This window comes from Takifugu rubripes, chromosome 13, assembly GCF_901000725.2.
Source record: "Takifugu rubripes chromosome 13, fTakRub1.2, whole genome shotgun sequence".
Lineage (NCBI taxonomy): Eukaryota > Metazoa > Chordata > Actinopteri > Tetraodontiformes > Tetraodontidae > Takifugu > Takifugu rubripes.
Genome location: NC_042297.1, coordinates 18,371,147 through 18,391,657, shown reverse-complemented (window position 1 = coordinate 18,391,657; position 20,511 = coordinate 18,371,147). Strand labels below are relative to the sequence as shown.

Below are 20,511 nucleotides of genomic sequence, written 5' to 3'. Positions count from 1 at the left end.
TCGTTGAAGCTTCGTGGTGTATTTATCATAAACTGTTAAGTTCAGCCACAAAGACCCGCAGTTCGCGCCCGATCCTGTAGGGGGCGCCAGGGAGCCCCGTTTGGGTAAAAACAACATCTCACCTTCTTTCTTTAGTCCGACTGCTGGAGCACGTTTGAGTGACCATGGAGTGCGTTTGCTGGCATGTAGTTCAGTGTTAACAAAGCGTGAGAAGCAAGAGAGGGAGACTTTTGCGTGGATCGGAGGAACCGCAGTCGCGCCATGGCTGCACGGGAGGAAGGAGAGGGTTTGCACGGCAAAATCAGGCACCACGACGGAGCTCGGAGTGTAAACAGCTCGGAAGGCTTCAGGAACGGCTATGTGAAGAGCTGCGTCACCCCTCTGAAACAGGACCGTCAGAGGGGGTTTTTGGTGAGCGTGTGCAGCTTGTGCAACCAGGACATCGTGAGCTCCAAACTGCTGAAGGTCTCCGCGCTCTACGCCGCTGCGCTGGCAGTCTTGGCGCTTTCTTTCCTCGTTTCCAGGAGCTTGCAAAGTGACCCGCTGTGTGATCTGCGGACTTTCCTGTCGGGCTTCTCCCAGTCCATCAGTCCTTTATTCAGCATCGGGTGCGCGTTCTTCTTCCTGACCTTCTACCTGCGGAGGAAGAAGAAGGAGAGCAGCAAATGCTGGCTGGCGTCGCTGCCAGCTTCGTGCTACCTCGGGGATTTTTTGGTGTTGCGGGTCCTGCAATGGGGAGAGGAGCAGCACCAGATGCAAATGGTGGGCAGGTTGTTGTTCGTGCTGGGCTGCGTGGGTCTGCTCACGCTCATCCCCACTCTCAAACTCAAACACAGTGTCCTCGTCCTGGTTTTTGCCAGCGTGGTTTGGCTGGTGTCGCTCACCAGTTTGAGCGCCCTGCCCGCGCTGCTCAGACCGCTGGCCGCCTGCCTCTCCGGGGTCTCCGGCTCCCTGCTGGCGCTCTGGTTCGACCGCTGCTGCCCGCCGAGGGACCCGCCGAGTGGGACCTCCTCCGCCGAGGAGAAGGTGCCCGTGATCCGGCTGAGGAGACGGTCCAGCTGCGTGTCCCTGGGTGAAACCTCCACCAGCTATTATGGCAGCTGTAAAATGCCCCGCAGACCTTCGTTACCCTGCATATCCAGGGAACAGGTAGGTCTTTATCTGCAGGACTCTCTGTTGTTGTTGTTGTTGTTGTTGTTGTTGTTGTTGTTCCAAAGTAGGCCCACGGATTCTCCGGGGATCCCACCAGTGCACATGTGCATCCAAACCAAAATAAAGGAATCACACGATCCTAAAAAAAGCAGCTTCCACACGCAAACTGCTGATTAAATACCTGCTTTGATATTGTCACATTCAGTTACACACGTTTCTGGGCTTCTACACACTCTTCTACACACTCGGCTTTAGTTCTGGGCCACATCGTGGGGGGAGGTTTTGCATCGTGCATGTGGAACCCGTCACGTTTGGTTTGAGCGCTGATCAAAAGTCGCTGCAAAGATGCTGGAAATTGTCGGAGCATCAAAATGGAGCTCAGAGACGGGCCGACAACACACACAACACCGACAACAGCAAACCTGAACCACCCCAACAAAGCCCAGAATCTCTAACGCCTTCATTTTACCGAACGCTCGAGGTTGTTGCGGCACCATTCGATTATCGCGATTCCCAACTTGTCGTGGAAGTTTGTGATGCGATTACGCGGCCCCTGACGCCGGGACGCTCCCCCCAACGCAAGCGTGACCGTGTGTCCTCCAAATCAGATTAGTTCTGAAGAATCTCCACACGTGTGGACTCAGGAAGACGGAGAGCAACATTAGGAGACACAAACTGGGGAGAAAAGACGGTTTTGGACACATTTACGAGGTCTCTCGGCATCAGGAACGTTCACGTACAGGACGTGTGAGCGTCCGTCCACGTGGACATTAGGACAATAGAGACAGGACAGATGGTTCTGCCTCCCTGTGAGCCGCTTCTCCCTCTCTGACTCCAGAATGATGGGATGGAAGCGCTCCGCTCACTGTTTGTGTGTATAAAACGAAAACAGCCACAGGGGCCGGTTTTATAGTTGGTAAAAGTCAAGCGTGTTGTCTTTACAACAGACGCATGCGGGTCTTCGGCCGACGCTGGGCCCTCCGTCTTTGTGGGCTCCGGGCCACGTCGGGGGTCTGAGACTGTGGATCCAGGTCGGCTCGGTTGGTTCCCATCGTGGTTTTATTTTTAGGCCGTCAGCAGCTGGAACATCTCAGATTTTTTAAAAAAACACACAACCACTTTTTGGCCGTGTTTTGATTCTATTACCCCGGATAGGTTATAACATGTCGTTATTACACGTCTGGGGAGTGCTGGTGGACGGGACGAGCGAGGTGTCATTAAAGCCCCGGTGATTTCACACATGGTCTTCATCTTCTCACCTCCCCCCCCATCTTCTTCGAAGAGGGTTGTAGGTTTACTGTCCGCCGGAGGATTGTTTCCTGTTGGCGTCAGCACCACAAAACAAGTTCAGCAACACGTTGGGGGGGTGGGGGGTGGGGGGGTAGTGGTGGGAGGTGGTGGTGGGGGGGGGGGGTAGTGGTGGGAGGTGGGGGGGGGGTACCCTGCAACACTACCCTTCCTCCTGTCCTCACTCTCTGTTGAAGAGTCGACAGAGCTTTAGCTGCCGCCGCTAATGCTACGGTTTTAAGCTGTTAGCTTCTTTAGCGTCGTTTCTGTGGCGCCAACTGAGCAAATTAATATAAAACGACAGTTTGAAGCAAAACTCTGCGGCGCCGCGGCGATAATTGTCCTCGCCCAGGTGCTGTTGTTGGTGTTGTGACGATTTTGATGGATTTTAGCTTTTTGTCGCCCGTTTTGGACATAAAACCGCAATAGTTGTAAATATTTAAGGCTGGTGGCCCAGAAACAACTGATCCATGGAGGCTATATTGTTGTGGTCTATCACGTAGGACTTTATTCAGGTCACTGTCAACACGGCCACGCCGTCAACACCTTTGATGTTTTCCGTGCTTTGATCACGTTTTTTGGTGTGGAGGCTCCTTGGAAGGATCCCGCTCGTGTCGTCATGAGCAAAACGCACGGCCGAGGCTTCCGAAAAAGTCAGCTTAGAGCAGAAACCGGTGATTTCTGCCCCACTTTCCTGGGTTCCTGCCCTGGGAGCGGCGCTCAAACAGGCAGAAGGCCTCCTTTTGTGTGGCCCCCCTCTCCTCGGGGGCAGGAGGGGGCAAATAATGCACTCAAATACCCCGTATTCAGAGGAGCACAGAGGCTGCAGGGAGAAGAGGGCGGAAGGGAGAGGGGCGATAAGGCCGAGCGGCGCTCAGCGGTCACGTTCGCTCGCTGGAACGCCATGTGGATGATGTAACATTGACGTCACGGCCCGGTGACGAACCGCGTGCGGGGGGGGGGGGGGGGGGGGGGGGGGGTGTCACTCATCGGAATACGGCGTCTCGTTCCCGCGGTGACGGGAAGGGGAGGAGCGTCTGCGGATGGTGCGAAGGAAGGCTCCTCAGACGTCACGTTAAAGTACCCGGCGTCATTCCCAGTGACGTGCGCGGCCTTTTGGGGTCCAGTCCCACCGCGCGTGTCTTTCCTGCTGTCGACGTCCTAAATTCCGTTTTTTTTTTTAGTGATTAAACGCATCAGGGGTGAATTTAGCAGCACTACTTGTGTTTAATCTGCAGCAAACTGCACCAACGGGAGTCCCTGCTCCCCCACGTGCACGCCGTCGTGCACGCCGCTGTGCACGCCGCCGTGCACGCCGCTGTGTCCCCCCGCTGACTGTTTGTTGGGCTCTGACGTCCGGGCCGGCTGGAGGGAGTAACGGGGGTTAAGGCAGGATGCGGCGCCTGCAGCCCGCCGCTGTGAGTGCAAACAGATGAGGAAGCGCTGGAGCGGCTACTCCAAAACTCCGGTTGCCCCGGCAACGGTTTGCGTCACGGTCGCCAGCAATTAGCCCGCAGCTCTTTAGTCTTCGCGATAGGTGCGGCGTGATGACTCGGGGGTTTTATCTCGCCGCGCTTTTCTCCTCCGACACTCTCCTCATGAGCCGTTGAGCAACTTTGGGGCAATTAGAGGCTTTTTGCCTCAGTGGTCGGCGGCAGGGTCACATGGATGGTTCAGGCAGAGGTCGTTGACCTCGCATGTGTTGACTGTTCTCAGCGTAGGGGGACGTAGCTGGCGGCTGCCGCCGTGGGGGGGGAGGGGGGGGGGGGGGGTATTTAGGGCAACTTTCCCCGCGGCTCCTGTGCTCCCGCAGCTCTTTTTTGCCCCACAAACTCTCCCGCCTTTTACCCTGACGTTTCTCCGGCTCCTTTTCCTCCCGTCTGTCTCCGCTTCCCGTTCTTATTCTCTCGGAGCCTCTTTTGAAAACGGTGTCAGCGCTGCTGCTTTTACACCAAAAGGCCGTTGCTAAGCGACGGCTGACGTCAGCCGCAGCTACAGAGGAGGGCTTGTGTGTGATTAGCAGCGGAGGGCAGATCCCGCTGAAAAGGGCAAAACTAAGAAGCACTATTAGAACTCCGAGCGGCCGGATCCAACAACTCAGAACACTTTAATCCGCCACAATCGGAAGTGGGAGATTTATCTGTGCAGATGTTTGGGAGCGACACTTCTATCTTCTCTGCACTTTATTTCAGTACTTTCGTCTGTGTTTGCCCCTCCCCCGACACACACACACACACACACACAGGTTCAAATGCCAGACACTCTCCTCCCCCAAAGATTACGGGAGATTTCATACATAGATTTTGTGTTTCGCTGCTCGTGGAGCCTCACATATCTCCCCCATCAGCTCGCTCTCGATCTGCTCGCCATGGTCGAGTGTCATCAGTCCCCTTCGATAGGCGGCGGTTTTGATGGCACGGCCCCGATGCAACAAACCGATACATCGGCCGCGGCCTCCGCCTGAACCTTTAGCGCACTCGTAAAAGCCATAAAGCGCCGGGATGAGAGCGGCGAGCAGGGGTGAAGGCCAGGAAACGCTTTCAAAGGTCCCCTCCCGTTCCTGCCTCACGTGGAGGGCAGGTAAACCCGGGGGGGGGGGGGCAGAGAGGGGCGCTCCCAGACCCAGAGCTACATATAAGTCACCAGGTTTTGCTCGTCCTAGCGAAACGTGTGTTCTGAGTCATCCCGCTGCCGTCGGATGTTTCATGTTTCAACCTAAAAGGTGCTGAACAGTCAGAACGGGAAGAACCGAAAGGTCACGCGTTAGCACGTTAAGCTAACGTGCTAACGCGCGCCCGCGTCAGCGTTCGCCTCAACCTTTTATCCCTGAGAGAGCAAACACACACGCGGGAGGTGAAGTTCCGTCAAAAGCATCTAAATGTTCCAGAGATTTTGATTCCGTAGATTGTTTCTCTGTTTATCCATCGAGTCACGTTTGAGCTTCTCCAGCGACGCGGGAAGAACGTGGAATCGTGTCTGATCGGCCTTCGGCACAAAGATGGTTCCAGCTGTGAAACAGTGTGTGTGTGTGTGTGTGTGTTTGTGTGTGTGTGTGTGTGTGTGTTGGGGGGGTCGTTAATCATGCGTTGGACACATTAATGGGTCGTCCATTTATGTAAATATTGCAGTTTAGCTAAATGCTAACATGCTACGGTGCAACGGTGGGAGAAGTGCGCTGAAGGTCACACTCAGGTCACCCTCTGCGTGCTGCACCCCCCCCCACACACACACACACCTCTCCCCCCCCCCCCCCCCCCCCCCCCCAGTTTGCGTCTTCTGGTGATGCAACCCCGTCAGCGAGCGCACAGGTGCCTTCCTGTTTTTAACACTTTTATCTGCTTCATTTACGCAGCGCCGTCGCCTCTCCTTCCTAGAAACACGCGCCCCCCCCCCCCGCCCCCCCCCAACACCCGTGCACGTCCCCCCCCCGACACCCGTCACCACCTTTGCTCTGTTTAGTAAACCCTTCCCGGGTTTGTTGGTGCCACTCCGACTCACATGACAGCCGCCCAGGGCTCCACTATTTACACCGCGCGTGTGGCGGCATCTCAGGTGGCGTGGAGCGGACACACACACGCACACACACACACACACACACATGCACACACACACACGCACACACACACACACACACACCGTGTTGAGACCAGAACTTTGTCATAAACTTTGCCTGCAGTTTTTTTTGGTCACGTTGGTTTTTAGAGGTTCGACGCTCTTGGACAGTGAACCGAGGTCACATGACCAGATCTGCCCTCTGAATCCGTGTGCGTCGCCCCAAATTGCCGTTATCTCCCCGGTCTCTCACGCCCCCCCGGCAGGACCGCAGGGTCCGACCGCCGCCCCCCCCCCCCCCACAGATGGTCGTTCTGCTGACGCGGCGCAGGATTCGACCCCAAACCTGTCGCGGTGACGCACGGCAGCAGGTGTCAGTCGTCTCTGCGGCGCCCCCGGTGGCGTCTGCGTGGAGCGGCGCCCCCGGACACCCCCCCCACCCCGAAGCGGCCCCAGTTTAGCCAGACAGAAACATTATTGTCTGCTGTGAGTTCACGTTTCTGACCCGCTGAGACGCGTTTCACATTTTTCACCAACACAGGAAACGACCGACGTCTTCGCGAGAAAAAGCCTCGTCGTTGTTGTTGTTGTTTTCATTTTCCCTCAGACGGCTAACTTCTTTTCTGCCTCTTTTCTCATTGTTCTCTGTCTCTATCTTCCTCCTCCTCCTCCTCCTCCTCCTCCTCCTCCTCCTCCTCCTCTGATGGATGGCGTTTGTGTTCTCATGCCTGTTATTGACCGGGGCTGCAGGGCTCAGGCGTTAGCTTGTGTTTATAAGAGGAGGCTGCGCTGATTCCATGATAAAGCCAGATGTTCCCTTACAAGGCCTCCAGCCTCCCTCGTCCAGCGCTCATGTCCATATCAGGTATAAACTTCCTGTTGCAGCGGGGCCTCGCAGCCTCGCTCGGGCGATGAGCTCCGCCGCGTGTGAAGAACATGCGTCGCGCCTTTGCGCCGCGCTAGAGAGAAGGAGCCGTAGTTCACGGCCAAACGGGGACGATCTGCTCTCAGAACGCAGCAAAACAGGAACGATAACTTCCTGTTTAGCGTCGCCGCCACAACAAGCGAGTCCAATGTTTTCGAGCCCTTATGTGTGGGAGAGATTAATGCCTCACTGATGCACCATTAGCTCCGCGCTAGCTTGCTGAAGGCTAACGTAGGCAGGTCAGAGTCCAGGAGAGCACGTGCACATATTTATTACAGAATTATCTATCAGCACCAGCGTTCACCAACACTTTCCTCACCTAGCGCGTCCCACCTAGCAGCAACACGCTATTCATTGGGCAGAAATGCTTGTGCACACGAGTGCACTTTAAGGCATTTAAGACATTTGTTGTATATTTACACGCCGTGTTACAGAAACATGCGTCGGCCTCGGTGTGCACGCGTGGCCACAGGAACCTCCGCTCACGTCACCTTTGTCCCCTGGCATACACTCCGCGTCTGACAATGCTAACGTTGCACCGCTAGCTGGGAAGCAGCTCAGGGGTAGTTTGATATTAGCCTGACACCAGGTAAACCCGGGATGTTTATACGGACCCGTTCATGCAGATCAATGTCAAAACGGGCCTTGAGACGTCCGCCAGTCAGAATATTTAGGCTCTGGCACCTCTAACCAAAGGTCACGCACGCCGATTTCCTGGCCCAATCTCCCCCGATAGTGGAGAATTGCTGCATTCCAGGTCAACGGAACTTCTAAGCTCGGATAAAATGCTTCTAATTTTAGCTGCGTGACTTGCTGACTGGTTCCCAGCAACAGTGCGGCCAGCGTCAGGCTGAACCGACGCGTCCCGTGGAGACCTGGAAGCTAGCTTGGTAGCGCCTCTGTGCCGGGCGCTAACTTCTCTGCATTCGTTTCTTAGGACAAATAAAACTTATCGTCATGGTGAGTGTTTGTGAACATATTACAGCGCCGAATGCTAAATCGTTAAAAGAACGAGCGATGTTACCAGTTATGTCGTGTTGTGGAACTCGTAGCCAGTACGACGCGTTTATCGACGTGGAATTCGTTACATTTCTGCCAGATGATTCACTGATTGGCTACGTTGTCGCCAATATGCCGAGTTTAATTACATTTTAATCACATTTACACGGCAGTTGTTCCATTTCTGCCTCTATGATTCATAGATCAGGTCAAGAAATTCCAAGGTTGCAGGTTCGGATCCCATCCAGGGTTCTCCAAAAGCCTGAAAAGTATCGAAAGTTTGTCACCCAGCAGCTAGACACACGCTAACCGGACCAAAACGTGCACTTTCTCTCTCGCTTTTCTTCATTTTTCCTCCCCTCTTATTCGACTTCCTTGGCGGAAGCGACCGCGGACGCGCTGCGTCTGCTTGAAAGGCTTCTGTGGGCGTGCGCCTCACTCGCCGTTTCATGACTCATGTATCGAGCACGTCAGCGCCAAAGCGCACGTTGCTGACGTAAATGTGACGGGCTTGAATTTCACGTCTGCTTTTTAGCTGATTGATTGATTGTTTGGTCTGAACCAAACACCTTCGTTATGATTTTAGCTGGGTATCGTTATGAGTGGGATCCAGTCCCACGTTCAGAACTTTAATTTAATAAAAATGAGATTTGATTGTGTGCAAAATGTGAATAAATGGCTGTTTGTGTAGCGCTAAACGTGCTACCATTAAGGCTTCCTGTTGTGTTTGAACAGGAACGAGGGCTGAAACAAAGGCAGGGAAGGATTAGCTGGGTCTGTATTGTGTCAAAGGTCAGCCTGCTAACCTGGGCTGGGCGTGTTTGCTCTGCGGAGCGTCGCGTGTATGCATAACCTTATGTGTTCAATGCCCGCTGCGCTGTTCAAAACACACTCGTGTAGCACAGCAGGACGTGCGCACGTGAAGCTGCAACCGCATCGAATTCTTTACGCTCAAAAGGTTTCTGCTAACGTCTGGATTGGTTTGAGCTAGTTTAGCATCACCTGGTTGGACGCTGCAGATTAGCATTTAGCATTTAGCCTCGGTGACCAATTTCATCCACCCATCCATCCACCCATCCATCCATCCACCCATCCATCCATCCATCATCCACCCATCCATCCATCCATCCATCTATCCATCCATCCACCCACCCACCCACCCATCCATCCATCCATCCATCTATCCATCCATCCACCCACCCACCCACCCATCCATCCATCCACCCATCCATCCATCCACCCACCCATCCACCCACTCATCCATCCATCCATCCATCCATCCATCCATCCATCCACCCACTCATCCATCCATCCATCCACCCACCCATCCATCCATCCATCCATCCATCCATCCATCCATCCATCCATCCATCCATCCATCCATCCATCCATCCATCCATCCATCCATCCATCCGTGTAAACAAGCACGTCAGCTCAGAGGAGCGCGTGCTGGCGAGGCAGCGCCGACCCGGTGAAGTGGTAGAGGAGTGTGAAAGAGAGGGCCGACATTCTGCAGGAGCCCCTCCGCTGGGCAAGAATGTTCCACAGTCCTGCCAGTCCGCCCAGCACGCCGCCGCTGGCGGCGCCCGCCGGCGTTTTCCCGCCCGGCCGCTGTGCCAGCGACACAATGAGAGTTCTGCTCTGCTCCTGTTGACGGCACAAAAAAAGGAAGCACTGTTTTCTGTCGGCACCGCCGCCAACGTTGGACCGGTAATCAGAGCGTGACGAGCCGCCCGCCGGCCCCTGTCGCCGGCCCCCCGGGCCCCCCCGGAGGTCGAAGCCCTAACAGGCCGTGCGCGCTGCGACGTGCCCTCTCACCGGCTCCGTGCGCTCCCCATCACGCCGTCCGCCGCCTCCGTCTCCTCCTCCCTGCGTCACATCTCGTCCTTCCGTGTGTCCGGAACGCCGTCCTCATCACCAACGCCGCTGACTCTCTCTGTCGCCACGGGCTGACGTCAGCAGCACCCCCCCGCCCGCCGCCGACACCGTTTCCTGCCCCACAACACACACTCGCGCGCACATGCATATTAGCATGTTTTTATCAGTCCTAGCACCTCGCGGCTGCGCTAATATGACACGCAGGTGCAACAATCAGCCGTCTAATAACTCGCACATCTATAGACGGGAATATTTACAGCTTGTTTTAGGTAAATTATTAGCTCTGTCTTCCATATATGTCCTTCTAATTCTATTCTTTCATCTAAACGCTGCAGGTTTCCCCCTTTATGCAGACGACACACAGCTGTTTCTGAAGTTGAGCCTCGATGTTCCTCTTCCTGACAAACGACTCTTTTTTTCCTTGCTGGGGGGGTTCTGAACCATTTCTAATGATTTAAAGTTAGCGCAGCTGCTGCACTGGTAATGTTATTAGCAATAACAACATTTCCCATCAGCCCCTGCTGATCCCCATCGCTCACATTAATAGAGTTCAACTGAAGTTGATTACAAACCGCGTCGTCAGTCACATTTCTCGAACCTGCGTCGCGCCGCGGTGGCGGCCGGCGTTGTGTTCGCTGTAGCGTCTCCAGACTTCCTTAGCTTAGCGCGTCCCGTCTCACTGACGGCCGTCCGCCGCTCCTCTCTGTAAACAAGCAGACAGGCCGGCGGCGCGGGCCTCCGGCCGCCTCCCGCCACCACGTTGCCATGGTGTGCGGAGCATTGTTTGCCGGCCTCTCTGTCAGGTTGCCATGGCGCCGCTTATTTGCCATATTAAATGTTTGGCAGCATTGTACAGATGCTGATGACAAATACCAACATCCCACTGATCGATGAAGTGGTTAGCGGTTAGCATCAGAGGCAGATGCTGCTAGCACGCTGCTGTCCAGTACTCTGTGTGTGTGTGTGTGTGTGTGTGTGCTGTTGAATTATTCTTCCTTTTTTCTGTCCTCAAACACTTCTGGTATTTTTAAGAGCGGACGCCACATTCAAGAGTGTGAGTTAATCCGATTACCCTCCACATAAATTGAATTTGGGTAATTAAATGAAGTGTATTTTAATCTGATTGAGCTTTATGAGTTTGCTGTCGCCGTGACGACACGATTAATCAGGCGAACGAATCACGCGTGACGCCAACAGACCACGTTTGCCCCAAACATGAAGCGTTTCTCCCTTTTCTCTGCTTCAAACGCACCTTCGAGCTAATCGCTAAAGCTGCTGGCGGATTTGAGCTTTTTGTGGCGTCTCCGCTAACGTTCGTAAGAGTCGCCCGACGGCGGCGGCGAAACGGCCCGAACCCAGCTTGCGTTTGGCCGTTTCTTCCTCTCTGCCCTCGCCGATCGGCACCTGTCACGTGTTGTTTTCGCGCTCCACCTCGGGTGAACTCGAGCGTTACGCAACCGCCGCCATACGTCGCTGCGCGGCGTGAGAGCGGCTGGTTACCAACGGAAACGCTGCCGATTGACGTAGTTGCCGCCAGATCAGATCTCACGGCCCCATTGTCGACGCACTGCTGTGGTTTCTGTGGCTTCCTTTTCTCCTTTTCTCTCATCAGTCTCAGGTCACAGGCCGCCGCCGCCGAGGCGGCGTGCAAGCCTGTAGTAGCGCGTGCAGCGTCCCGTCCAGGAAATCCTCAATGTGAACTGTCGCTACGCCGTGTGTCTGGACGGCGAGCGTGCGGGAGGCAGAAAGTCGTGTCTAAACGTGCGCCCGGTGGTCCCAACGGTGGCGTCCGCTGACGTGTGCTCTTGTTCCTTGCAGATGATCCTGTGGGACTGGGACCTGAAACACTGGTACAAGCCGCAGTATCAGGTCAGTACCGCGCCCACGTCAGCGCGCACGTGCACGCGCACGCCTCCTTTAGGTGACCCACATTCCTCCTCCTGCGCCGCCAACAACCCGGGCGCACGCCGAGCCCGGAGGCGCCGCCGCCTCTTCTTTTATCTTCTTTTTCTTTTATCTGTCCCAGGATTTGCTTTGGTTTACAGGTCAGGAGGAATAATGAAGCTTTCCCACTGCTGCCCCCTTCAGTTCCCATGAGAACGGCCCGCTCCGGTCCGCTGTGGGTCCCGGGGTCGCTTCACCCCCCCCCCCAGTTCTAAACAATAAAAATCAAAGCTAAATGAAGCAGCATTTTTTTGTGGCTTCAGCATAAACGCTTTTATTTATTAATGCAGAAGTGAAACAAAGAGAAACGATGAAGCCCAGCAGAGAGACGGACCTAATACCCTCCTGAGCAGCAGGGGGCGCCGCCCTGCAGCAGCTCGCTGACGGGGACTCTGTGTGTCCCCAGGGTGCGTCGACTGGCAACGGCGTGGACCTTTCGGTCATCAACGAGGCCAGGAACCTGGTGTCGGACCTGCTGATGGACTCGTCTCTGCCGCCACAGAGCGTCTCCACCCTGCGCAGCATCTCCAGCCTGATGGGGACCTTCTCGGGCTCGTGCCGCCCCAGGGTCAACCCCTTCACGCCGTTCCCCGGGTTCTACCCCTGCGACGAGGTGGAAGACTCCGCCGAGAGGAGCGAGAGGAAGAGCATCAAGGTTGGACGGCAGACGAGTCTTGGACAAATGTTTGTTGCTCTCTGACCTCTGACCTCTGTATCCAATATTGTTTCCATGTGATTCCTACTCCGGCCACTAGAGGTTCCGGGAACCTCCCCCCTGTCTGTGTTGCCTATACAGGTTCTGTGTTGGCGCCCACGGCGAGGATAATCGTTTAGCAACCAGCAGAAGTTGAATACGAGACAAAGCAGTTTGTCTGGTTTCGGATCTTAAGAATATTCTGATTCCAGGTGGAGGAAAATGAGCGGTTTTACAGGAAAGATTAGAGAGCTGCTTCTTGGTGTTGTTGTCGGGACTCGGCCCTGACGGGCGGCAGCAACAATATTTATGTGGCAGGACCAGCACGGGCTGCTTGTGTATAAAACAGGGACATAAATCGCTCACTTCCTTTCTCCATCAGGGTCTGAGCAGCAGGAACAGCCTCCCCACCCCTCAGCCCAGACGCAGCTCCACCTCCTCCTCGTGCTCCACGCTCCCGTCTCTGGACTCGGCCTCGGCACGTTGGGAGCGTAACACTGGCAAGAGATCCCACCCTGACCTCAATTTAAGCAGGTAGCAGCGCAGATATGGACCCGCTGATCATTTTCAAGCCTTTCTAACGTCAGAGTAAATGACAGAATCTGCGGACTTTCTTCTCTTTCCTTATTTCTTTATGCTTTCACTGACAAATGCAGTCAGAAGTATGAAGTAAATCAGCCCGGTGGGTCACAATAAGAGCAGTATTGAGTCCCGCATTAAGAGAAACTAAATGTTCTTTATGGGAACAAACATATATACTGTCCCTGACCTCGGATGTAGTACCTGCATGTCACCAGACGGTGGCAGTAGAAGACAGGCCCTCACCAAAAAGCTTTATTTTATTTTTGTCTGTACAGAACTACTGTAGTTGGATGAATCGGAATTTAACACGGCATTCTTTTTCAGCCCAGGTCTGTCAAATGGACCCAATGCAAATCTGCTGACCATCCCTAAGCAGAGGTCCTCGTCTGTTACTCTGACCTACCACGCGGGGCCCCGGAGATCAGGTGAGCCTCCCGGGGATGTATATCCTTCAGGTGGTTTTTTTTGTCCTTGCACCTTTTTTTATAAATCTGTGCTGCTCTTCAGGCGCTTCTCCAAGCCTGAGCCCAGTGGCTTCGCCGGCCCACAGCCCTGTAGCCATGGGCATGGGCTCCACGTCGTCCCTCATCCGCCCCCCCGTGGAGTTCCCCGACACGGCCGACTTCCTGACAAAACCCAGCGTCAGTCTCAACTTACACAAACCTCTGGCCTCGACGCTGAGTTCGCCTGATTTCCAGCAGGCCTTCCGCGGCGCCGCCTTCCCCGTCTGCACCAGGTGAGACCTGCGGTACTCATTGACCTTTATGGCCGCCGCGCAGCGCTCGTCTTATCTGGCGTGCTCGTGTTTGACTGTTGCAGCTGCGGCCGTCAGATAGCCAAAGGAGGCGATACGAGCCGCCTGCCGTTTTCCAACGAGGCTCAGCGCAGACGCTCAGGTACTTTCACAAACTCATCAGAAATAAAGCGGATTAACGAGCAGCAGGGAGCGCTGCTGCCCTCTGCTGGTCATGATTAACCAAGCACGAGTTTAAGCGCTCATGGGCACGGGACATTTATCGAAAGAATGAATGTAAATTGAGTTTAAAAGTGCTGTTTGCTCGTTGCGCTAAGCTGGCGAGGGGCTGGACTTCCAAGGAGAGCCTCTGATCAGGGAGGAGAGCGTGGAGATGGAGGCGTCTGCAGACGGGAGGCAGGATGCAGCAGGAAAGCTGGTCCAAACAGAGGAGGAGGAGGAGGAGGAGGAGGCGGCGGAGGAGAGCTCAAGCACGGAGCAGCCGACTCAGGAAGCAGAGGTTTGCCCGCTCAACCATCGGTCCCGTGGTCCGGCGACAGGCTCCACATTTCCCGTCTCTGCCTCCAGGTCGAGCAGGAGTTCATCCTCGATCCCGTGCTGGAGGAGCACGAAACCTTCATGGAGAAGATGAACACTTGGAACTTCCAGATCTTTGAGCTGGTGGACAAAACGGGAGGGAAAACCGGCAGAATCCTCAGCTACGTCAGTACAGTCGCGCCTCCTTTTCCTCTGCTCCGATCAAACAGAACCAATAAAACGGCGGCTCGCTCTCGTCGCCGCGGCGTCGCTGGTGGGATGTTGACGTGTTCTGTGTGGGCTGTCAGTGAAGCTGCCTTGTGTCTCCACAGGTGACATACACCCTTTTCCAGGACGCGTGTCTGTTTGAAATCTTCAAAATCCCTGTTCGGGAATTCATGACGTACTTCAGTGCCCTGGAAAGTGGCTACAGGGACATTCCCTGTGAGTGACGCTAAACCCTCCTGAGAGTTTCGTGCGACGTATCGACGTACCGGCGTATCGTTAAATGCCGTTTCTGTCGCTAACCTGCAGATCACAACCGGGTCCACGCCGCTGACGTGCTCCACGCCGTCTGGTACCTGACCACTCGGCCAATCCCCGGCTTCCAGCAGATCCACAGCGAGCATGTGACAGGAAGTGACACAGGTGGGATGTCAGTGACGGCTGTTGAGGTGACGGTGAAGTGCATGATGGGAAGATGCGACGCGTGGAATCTGAAAATGATGAAACTCGGACGACGCGGTCACGCCTCTTGGTTTGCTTTTGCGTTCCAGACTCCGACAGCGGCATCTCGCCGGGCAGGATATCCTACGCCTCCTCCAAAAGCTGCTCCATTTCAGACGACAGCTACGGCTGCCTGGCGTGGAACATCCCCGCGCTGGAGCTCATGGCGCTCTACGTGGCAGCGGCCATGCACGACTACGACCACCCGGGCCGCACCAACGCCTTCCTGGTGGCCACGAACGCGCCTCAGGTAACCTGCAGGCGCCTCCTGGTATTTGAAGGTTTACTCCATCAACACGGCTCTTCTCACACACAAAAACACGCCCGTGTTTGCAGACACAAAGAGAATCCGGGCGGCTGCGGAAATCGCCGGAGCCGCGCAAATATGCGGAGTGCAAATATCAGCGGCGCTCTGTTTCAGAGGCGTGTTGAAAAGAAGGCGCCACCTTCCGTGGAGCGGCGCCCCCGTCCTGCGTCCACGCGGTGGCTCCGAGCAGGAGTGTTTGTTTGTTTAGTGCAGCGTCGCCGTCCACGCCCTGCTCTGCGCCGAGCCCCGTGCACAAGCGCGCACTCCCGCGGCCGTCTCAAGGCTCCACGTCTCAAATGGGCGGTCGGTCCTGTGGTGCCGGGGAGGTCACGTCAGGGGAGCCGCGTACCACTCTGACGTTCCCACTCTGACGTTCCCACCCGATCCAAACTATATCTCAGGGTTAATTTTTAACCGGACGGTTTCCTTTCGTGCCTTTTTCATGGCCAGACGTTAGCGTTTCCCAAACGGAATCCTTGGTTTTGAGCGATTTCACACCTTTATAGAGGACAGAATGGATTCCTGACGTTCCCTCAACAGGAAAGGTTAACCATGGCCCATGATATGACGTCTGCTTTTGTGTCACAGTCCCAGGAAAGTGGGTTAAAGGAAGAGGGAACCCTGAACTTATTGATCGCTAGTGTTGACAGCCTCCTTATCTGGTGCATCTTTAAGCCTTTTGTCGTGTCACCCGTCCCAGCGTCTGCCCCCTCAGCTAAACGAGCCTGTGACATTTCTGTTCTCATAAACCTTTTTGAGCCCATTTTAAATTGCGTAACACATAATAGAGATTTGATCAAATCATGGAATTTGTTCCACGTTCCCTCCTCTCACCACTTGTTGCCTCCTCCCTCCTCGCAGGCTGTGCTCTACAATGACAGGTCCGTGCTGGAGAACCACCACGCCGCCGCCGCCTGGAGCCTCTACCTTTCCCAGCCAGAATTTAACTTTCTGGTCAACCTGGATCACGTGGAGTTCAAGCGCTTCCGCTTCCTGGTCATTGAAGCCATCCTGGCCACGGACCTGAAGAAGCACTTTGACTTCCTGGCTGAGTTCAACTCTAAGGTCTGAGATGAGGAGATGAGAAGAAATGAGATGAATCTGGACATCAGGGGGTGGCGCTTGAACAGCACGATGCCTCCGTCTCTGTTCCAGGTGAACGATGTCAACAGTCCCGGGATTGACTGGACCAATGAGAACGACAGACTTCTGGTGTGCCAGGTGTGCATCAAGCTAGCGGATATCAATGGACCCGCCAAGATCCGCGACCTGCACCTCAAGTGGACAGAAGGCATCGTCAATGAGTTTTACGAGCAGGTGAAGACACGCGTGGTTGTACTATCATTGTGAGGACCTCCATGGACATTATGCCCTCCAAGGCCCTTGCCCTAAAGCTAACCCTGACTAGCCAAAATATAAAAGTGTCCTCACTTTGCATTAGAATTCTGGTCTTCACTATGCAGCACTATGCACACACACACACACACACACACACACACACGCACACATGAATTGACTATTTTTATGGGTTCTATGGGTGATGTTCATGCCAGCGTGGTCCAAGAAAACCCAGTTTGGTCCGTAGCAGAATGTGCACGAGCTTTGACAGCTGTCTGGAGGAAGCAGACTATCCAAGGACGCAAACCCCGTCTGTTTAAAGGGGATGTTTTTTGGATAGAATTCCTGGTAAACAGACTTTCCACGGAATGTCTGTCACCTTCCACACATAAACCCATTTTCTGGTAAAAGCATCATTCCAGGAAATGTTTTTTTGGAGTTTTTCTCTTGGGATGACCAGGTCCAAAAAACCAAGCCTATTGTTTAAAACATGGTTTGTGACATGCTCTGGAAAATGGGCCAGAATCCAAGATTCGGTCATCTGAAATGGTATTTTTATTTTTTTTATAAATGGAAATGTAAATAATGCATTGTTTGGAGAGGAATTTCCTTGTAGTTTGATTCGGTTGACACCCTGACCGGGCTCTTTGTCTTCAGGGAGACGAGGAGGCTAAACTGGGATTACCTGTCAGCCCCTTCATGGACCGCTCCTCCCCCCAGCTGGCAAAGCTGCAGGAGTCCTTCATCACCCACATCGTGGGACCGCTCTGTAACTCCTACGACGCCGCAGGCCTACTTCCTGGTTACTGGATCAACCAGGAAGGATCAGACGAGGACGATGAAGAAGGGCAGGTGGAGACCGACACGGATGAAGAGGAGGACGACGAGATGGAGGACGAGCTGGAACCAAGTAGGGAAACTCTGGCACGCGGTCCGATCCTGATTCTAAATAATAATAAAGGCAGCGCAGGTTCATCTAATCTGGCCCTAGCTCGCTGTCAGCCGGTCCAGATTCAGCTCTCACGTCCCTTTGTGCTGTCTCCTGCTGCAGAACGGAGGAAGAGCCGCCGGAGGTTATTCTGCAGCATCATGCAGCACCTGGCGGAGAACCACAAGGTGTGGAAGAAGACCATCGAGGAGGAGGAGAAGAGCAAAGAGCTCGGCAAACCGCAGCAGCAGCCCGACAGCCTGCCGTCCAGCCTGCCCACCTCCCCGTCAGACGACATCCAGGTCATCCAGGAGGAGGAGGAGGGCGAGGAGCGTCCGTAGCGGGAGGAAGAACAGAGCAGAGAAACTGAAAAAAAAAAAGATTAGAGAAGGAAGTAGCACTCGTTCTTTCACCAACAGATATGAGACGCAAGCTGGCCGCCGGCAAATGCACATAAATTGCTCCCTCTTACACACACACACACACACACACACACTGATTCACTGTGCAGACACAGATGTTTAAGCAGTCACCTTGTTTTTTGGAGGAAAAAAAAAAAGGCCTTACTACTGTGAGCGGATCCTTGCTGCAACGGTGGGAGCCCAACTGGTGTGCACTTTTTCACCCCAGAGAGAGAGAAAGGAAGAAGCACCAGAACTGAGGACAGAGGTGCGGAAGAAGCGTGGGAACGGCGGCGCTGACCATTGTGCCCGCCGCGGCGAGCGAATGCAAAAGCGCTTAAACCTCCTTTAGGTACAAAACGAGTCCCGTCTATTTAAAAAGGAAGGGTAGAAGAAAAGAGGCGTCACGAAGTGATCGATGCCCTTTACCAAAGTGAACTCTGAAAGACGAGAGACTGAGACTGTTTAGGCCTCCATGTCAGGTATATTTATATAAGTATATGCACACATATACAAATATAAATATAATATTATATATATATATCTCAAGTGTGCCTGTTTGAACCTTTACTGAGTCCATATTGGCCCCGAGACCACCGACCCGTGTAGTCCTCTCTCCTTGCTGGTGACACGAAACACTGTATCAGACTCAGTCAGAGACATTAATGAGGTATTGACTGATATTAGCATTATGTCTGCATCCTTTTGGATGCTTTTACTCATGTGTACCGACCTGTTTTGACTCTTTAAGTCCTGTCGCTTGGCCTTCCCCCCCCCCAGAGCATATGGAATTTTATTTGGCAGGAATGCGATGAGAGAATGAGCGGGGAGGAAGGGAGCGCCTTTTCTAGCGATTTCTGTGATCCGCGCGTGCGTTCTCGCCTCCTTTCGGCAACGATTGGGTTTTTAATCCGCCTAATGTCCTTTTTTAGATCGGGAATGCTCTTTCACTGAATGCATTTCTCATTTTCCTCTTTGACTCAATTATTTTTTTAAAAGTTACTCAGGATTCATGCAAAGTGGAACAGTTGTTTTGCAGGATTTTTATTATTATTATTAATATTATGAATATGAAATACAGTTTAAAAGCGTAAGAGAATTCAAACCGGGTGTATGAAGCAGACGAACAGCTTGGTTGCCAGGTCCTCCGTGATGGAGGCGAGCGTGCGCCATCGCGGCCATTCCCACACCGCATTAGCGTTTTATGGCCTCGGTAAAAGGCGTTCGATTTAGCAGTTGTGTAACGCTTTCTAAGTGGTTTCATTTGCTTTGGAGTCTTTGTTTCAGGGGTGAACACCGACCCGACGCTCATCCAGCTCTCTTTTACTTGTTCCTAACTCTTTTGCCAGACTTGGCCAGTGTGTAAAGAAGGGATCCAGGGTTTCATTTCAGCTCACTCTTATCTATATGTAGCCTACTAGCGCTCTATTTTTATCTCTTAAGAACTCTTGGCATTCCATTAGGGTAGACTTTTTTTGTGGAAAGGAATCTCTGCCAAGGTCCTCAATCACCTTATTAAATCATCATCATTGTCTGGCGGGGGAAAAAAAGAGTGAGCGGAAATTGCGGTAATATTTAAAGACGAAATAGATACAGGCGTGCACATTTTAATACCAAACGAGTGTTTAGCCCCTGTACAAAAGAGTATGTGCATATAAATCTATATTTTTTAAATAATCAAATGAATGCCTCTGTTTTTCTACACACAGCTGCCATGTTGTACATTGAGATCTTGTGGTCACCTTTGTGTTTCCAGAGTTTTTACCTTCTTCTTTTCACAGCTGGGAGATGCGGTGATGTGATTCTGACCTTTCACCTCTTTTCAGCCGAGATCTGTTGTGCATCAAAACCACTCGTGTGCGACTCTCCCCGTCCACCGCTGACACTGTCGTCACGGTCGACCCGAGCGGTGCCAAACCCTTTTTTTGGTTGTTTTTTCTAAGGAAACGGCTGTCCGTTGGCTGCAGTACTGTTGGTGCAGGAGAAGCCAGTTACGAGGCGAGAGATTGGGTCAGGACCCGGTGGGCTCGGCGGCTCCCGAACCGGGGCGCTCGGGCTCATTTGGTCCTACAAAGTCTGTTGGCTTCTCGCTGTGCGGCCCTCCAACCCAATGTGTTCTCTGATGATTGTGCCATAAACGCATCGCTGAGTGGTCGTTCCCTTTGTGTAGCATCAAAATACGTACGTTTGTCCAATGTAACCATACACCCTTATCTACATCGTGGAGACATCTGATTTTTGTTGTTATTTATAGCTGTCATAAAACACCATCCCTAAAGTATCAGAGCTCTCCTTGACTTTCATTGGTGTGTGTATGTGTGATCTTTGTTTCAGTCTACAGATTCTAAAGTGTGTTTTAAAAACTCAATCAAACATTATATTCATAGTCCTTCATAAACGCTGACCCGTAATTAAGGTTGAAACGCAGGATTAGTGTCATAGACATTGGATTATGACTTGGTCTTAGTGGTAAAAGAGCTAAATGAAGACAGTGAATTCTCTGTTTCGTTAGGAAGAACTTTATGGAT

General features: G+C 53.3%; 1 protein-coding gene across 1 annotated transcript; it reads left to right on the top strand.

Moving 5' to 3' along the window:
- Window positions 1-96: 96 nt before the first annotated feature.
- On the top strand, window positions 97-20,264 carry pde3b (phosphodiesterase 3B). Its single transcript, XM_029845817.1, has 16 exons — window positions 97-1,149; window positions 11,612-11,662; window positions 12,144-12,392; window positions 12,814-12,965; window positions 13,338-13,438; window positions 13,521-13,749; window positions 13,833-13,909; window positions 14,085-14,266; window positions 14,335-14,469; window positions 14,616-14,727; window positions 14,818-14,931; window positions 15,060-15,259; window positions 16,178-16,381; window positions 16,472-16,633; window positions 17,312-17,564; window positions 17,706-20,264. Exons 1-16 carry the CDS (start codon window positions 262-264, stop codon window positions 17,921-17,923), a joined length of 3,327 nt encoding a protein of 1,108 aa, XP_029701677.1. The 5' UTR covers window positions 97-261; the 3' UTR covers window positions 17,924-20,264.
- Window positions 20,265-20,511: the final 247 nt, after the last annotated feature.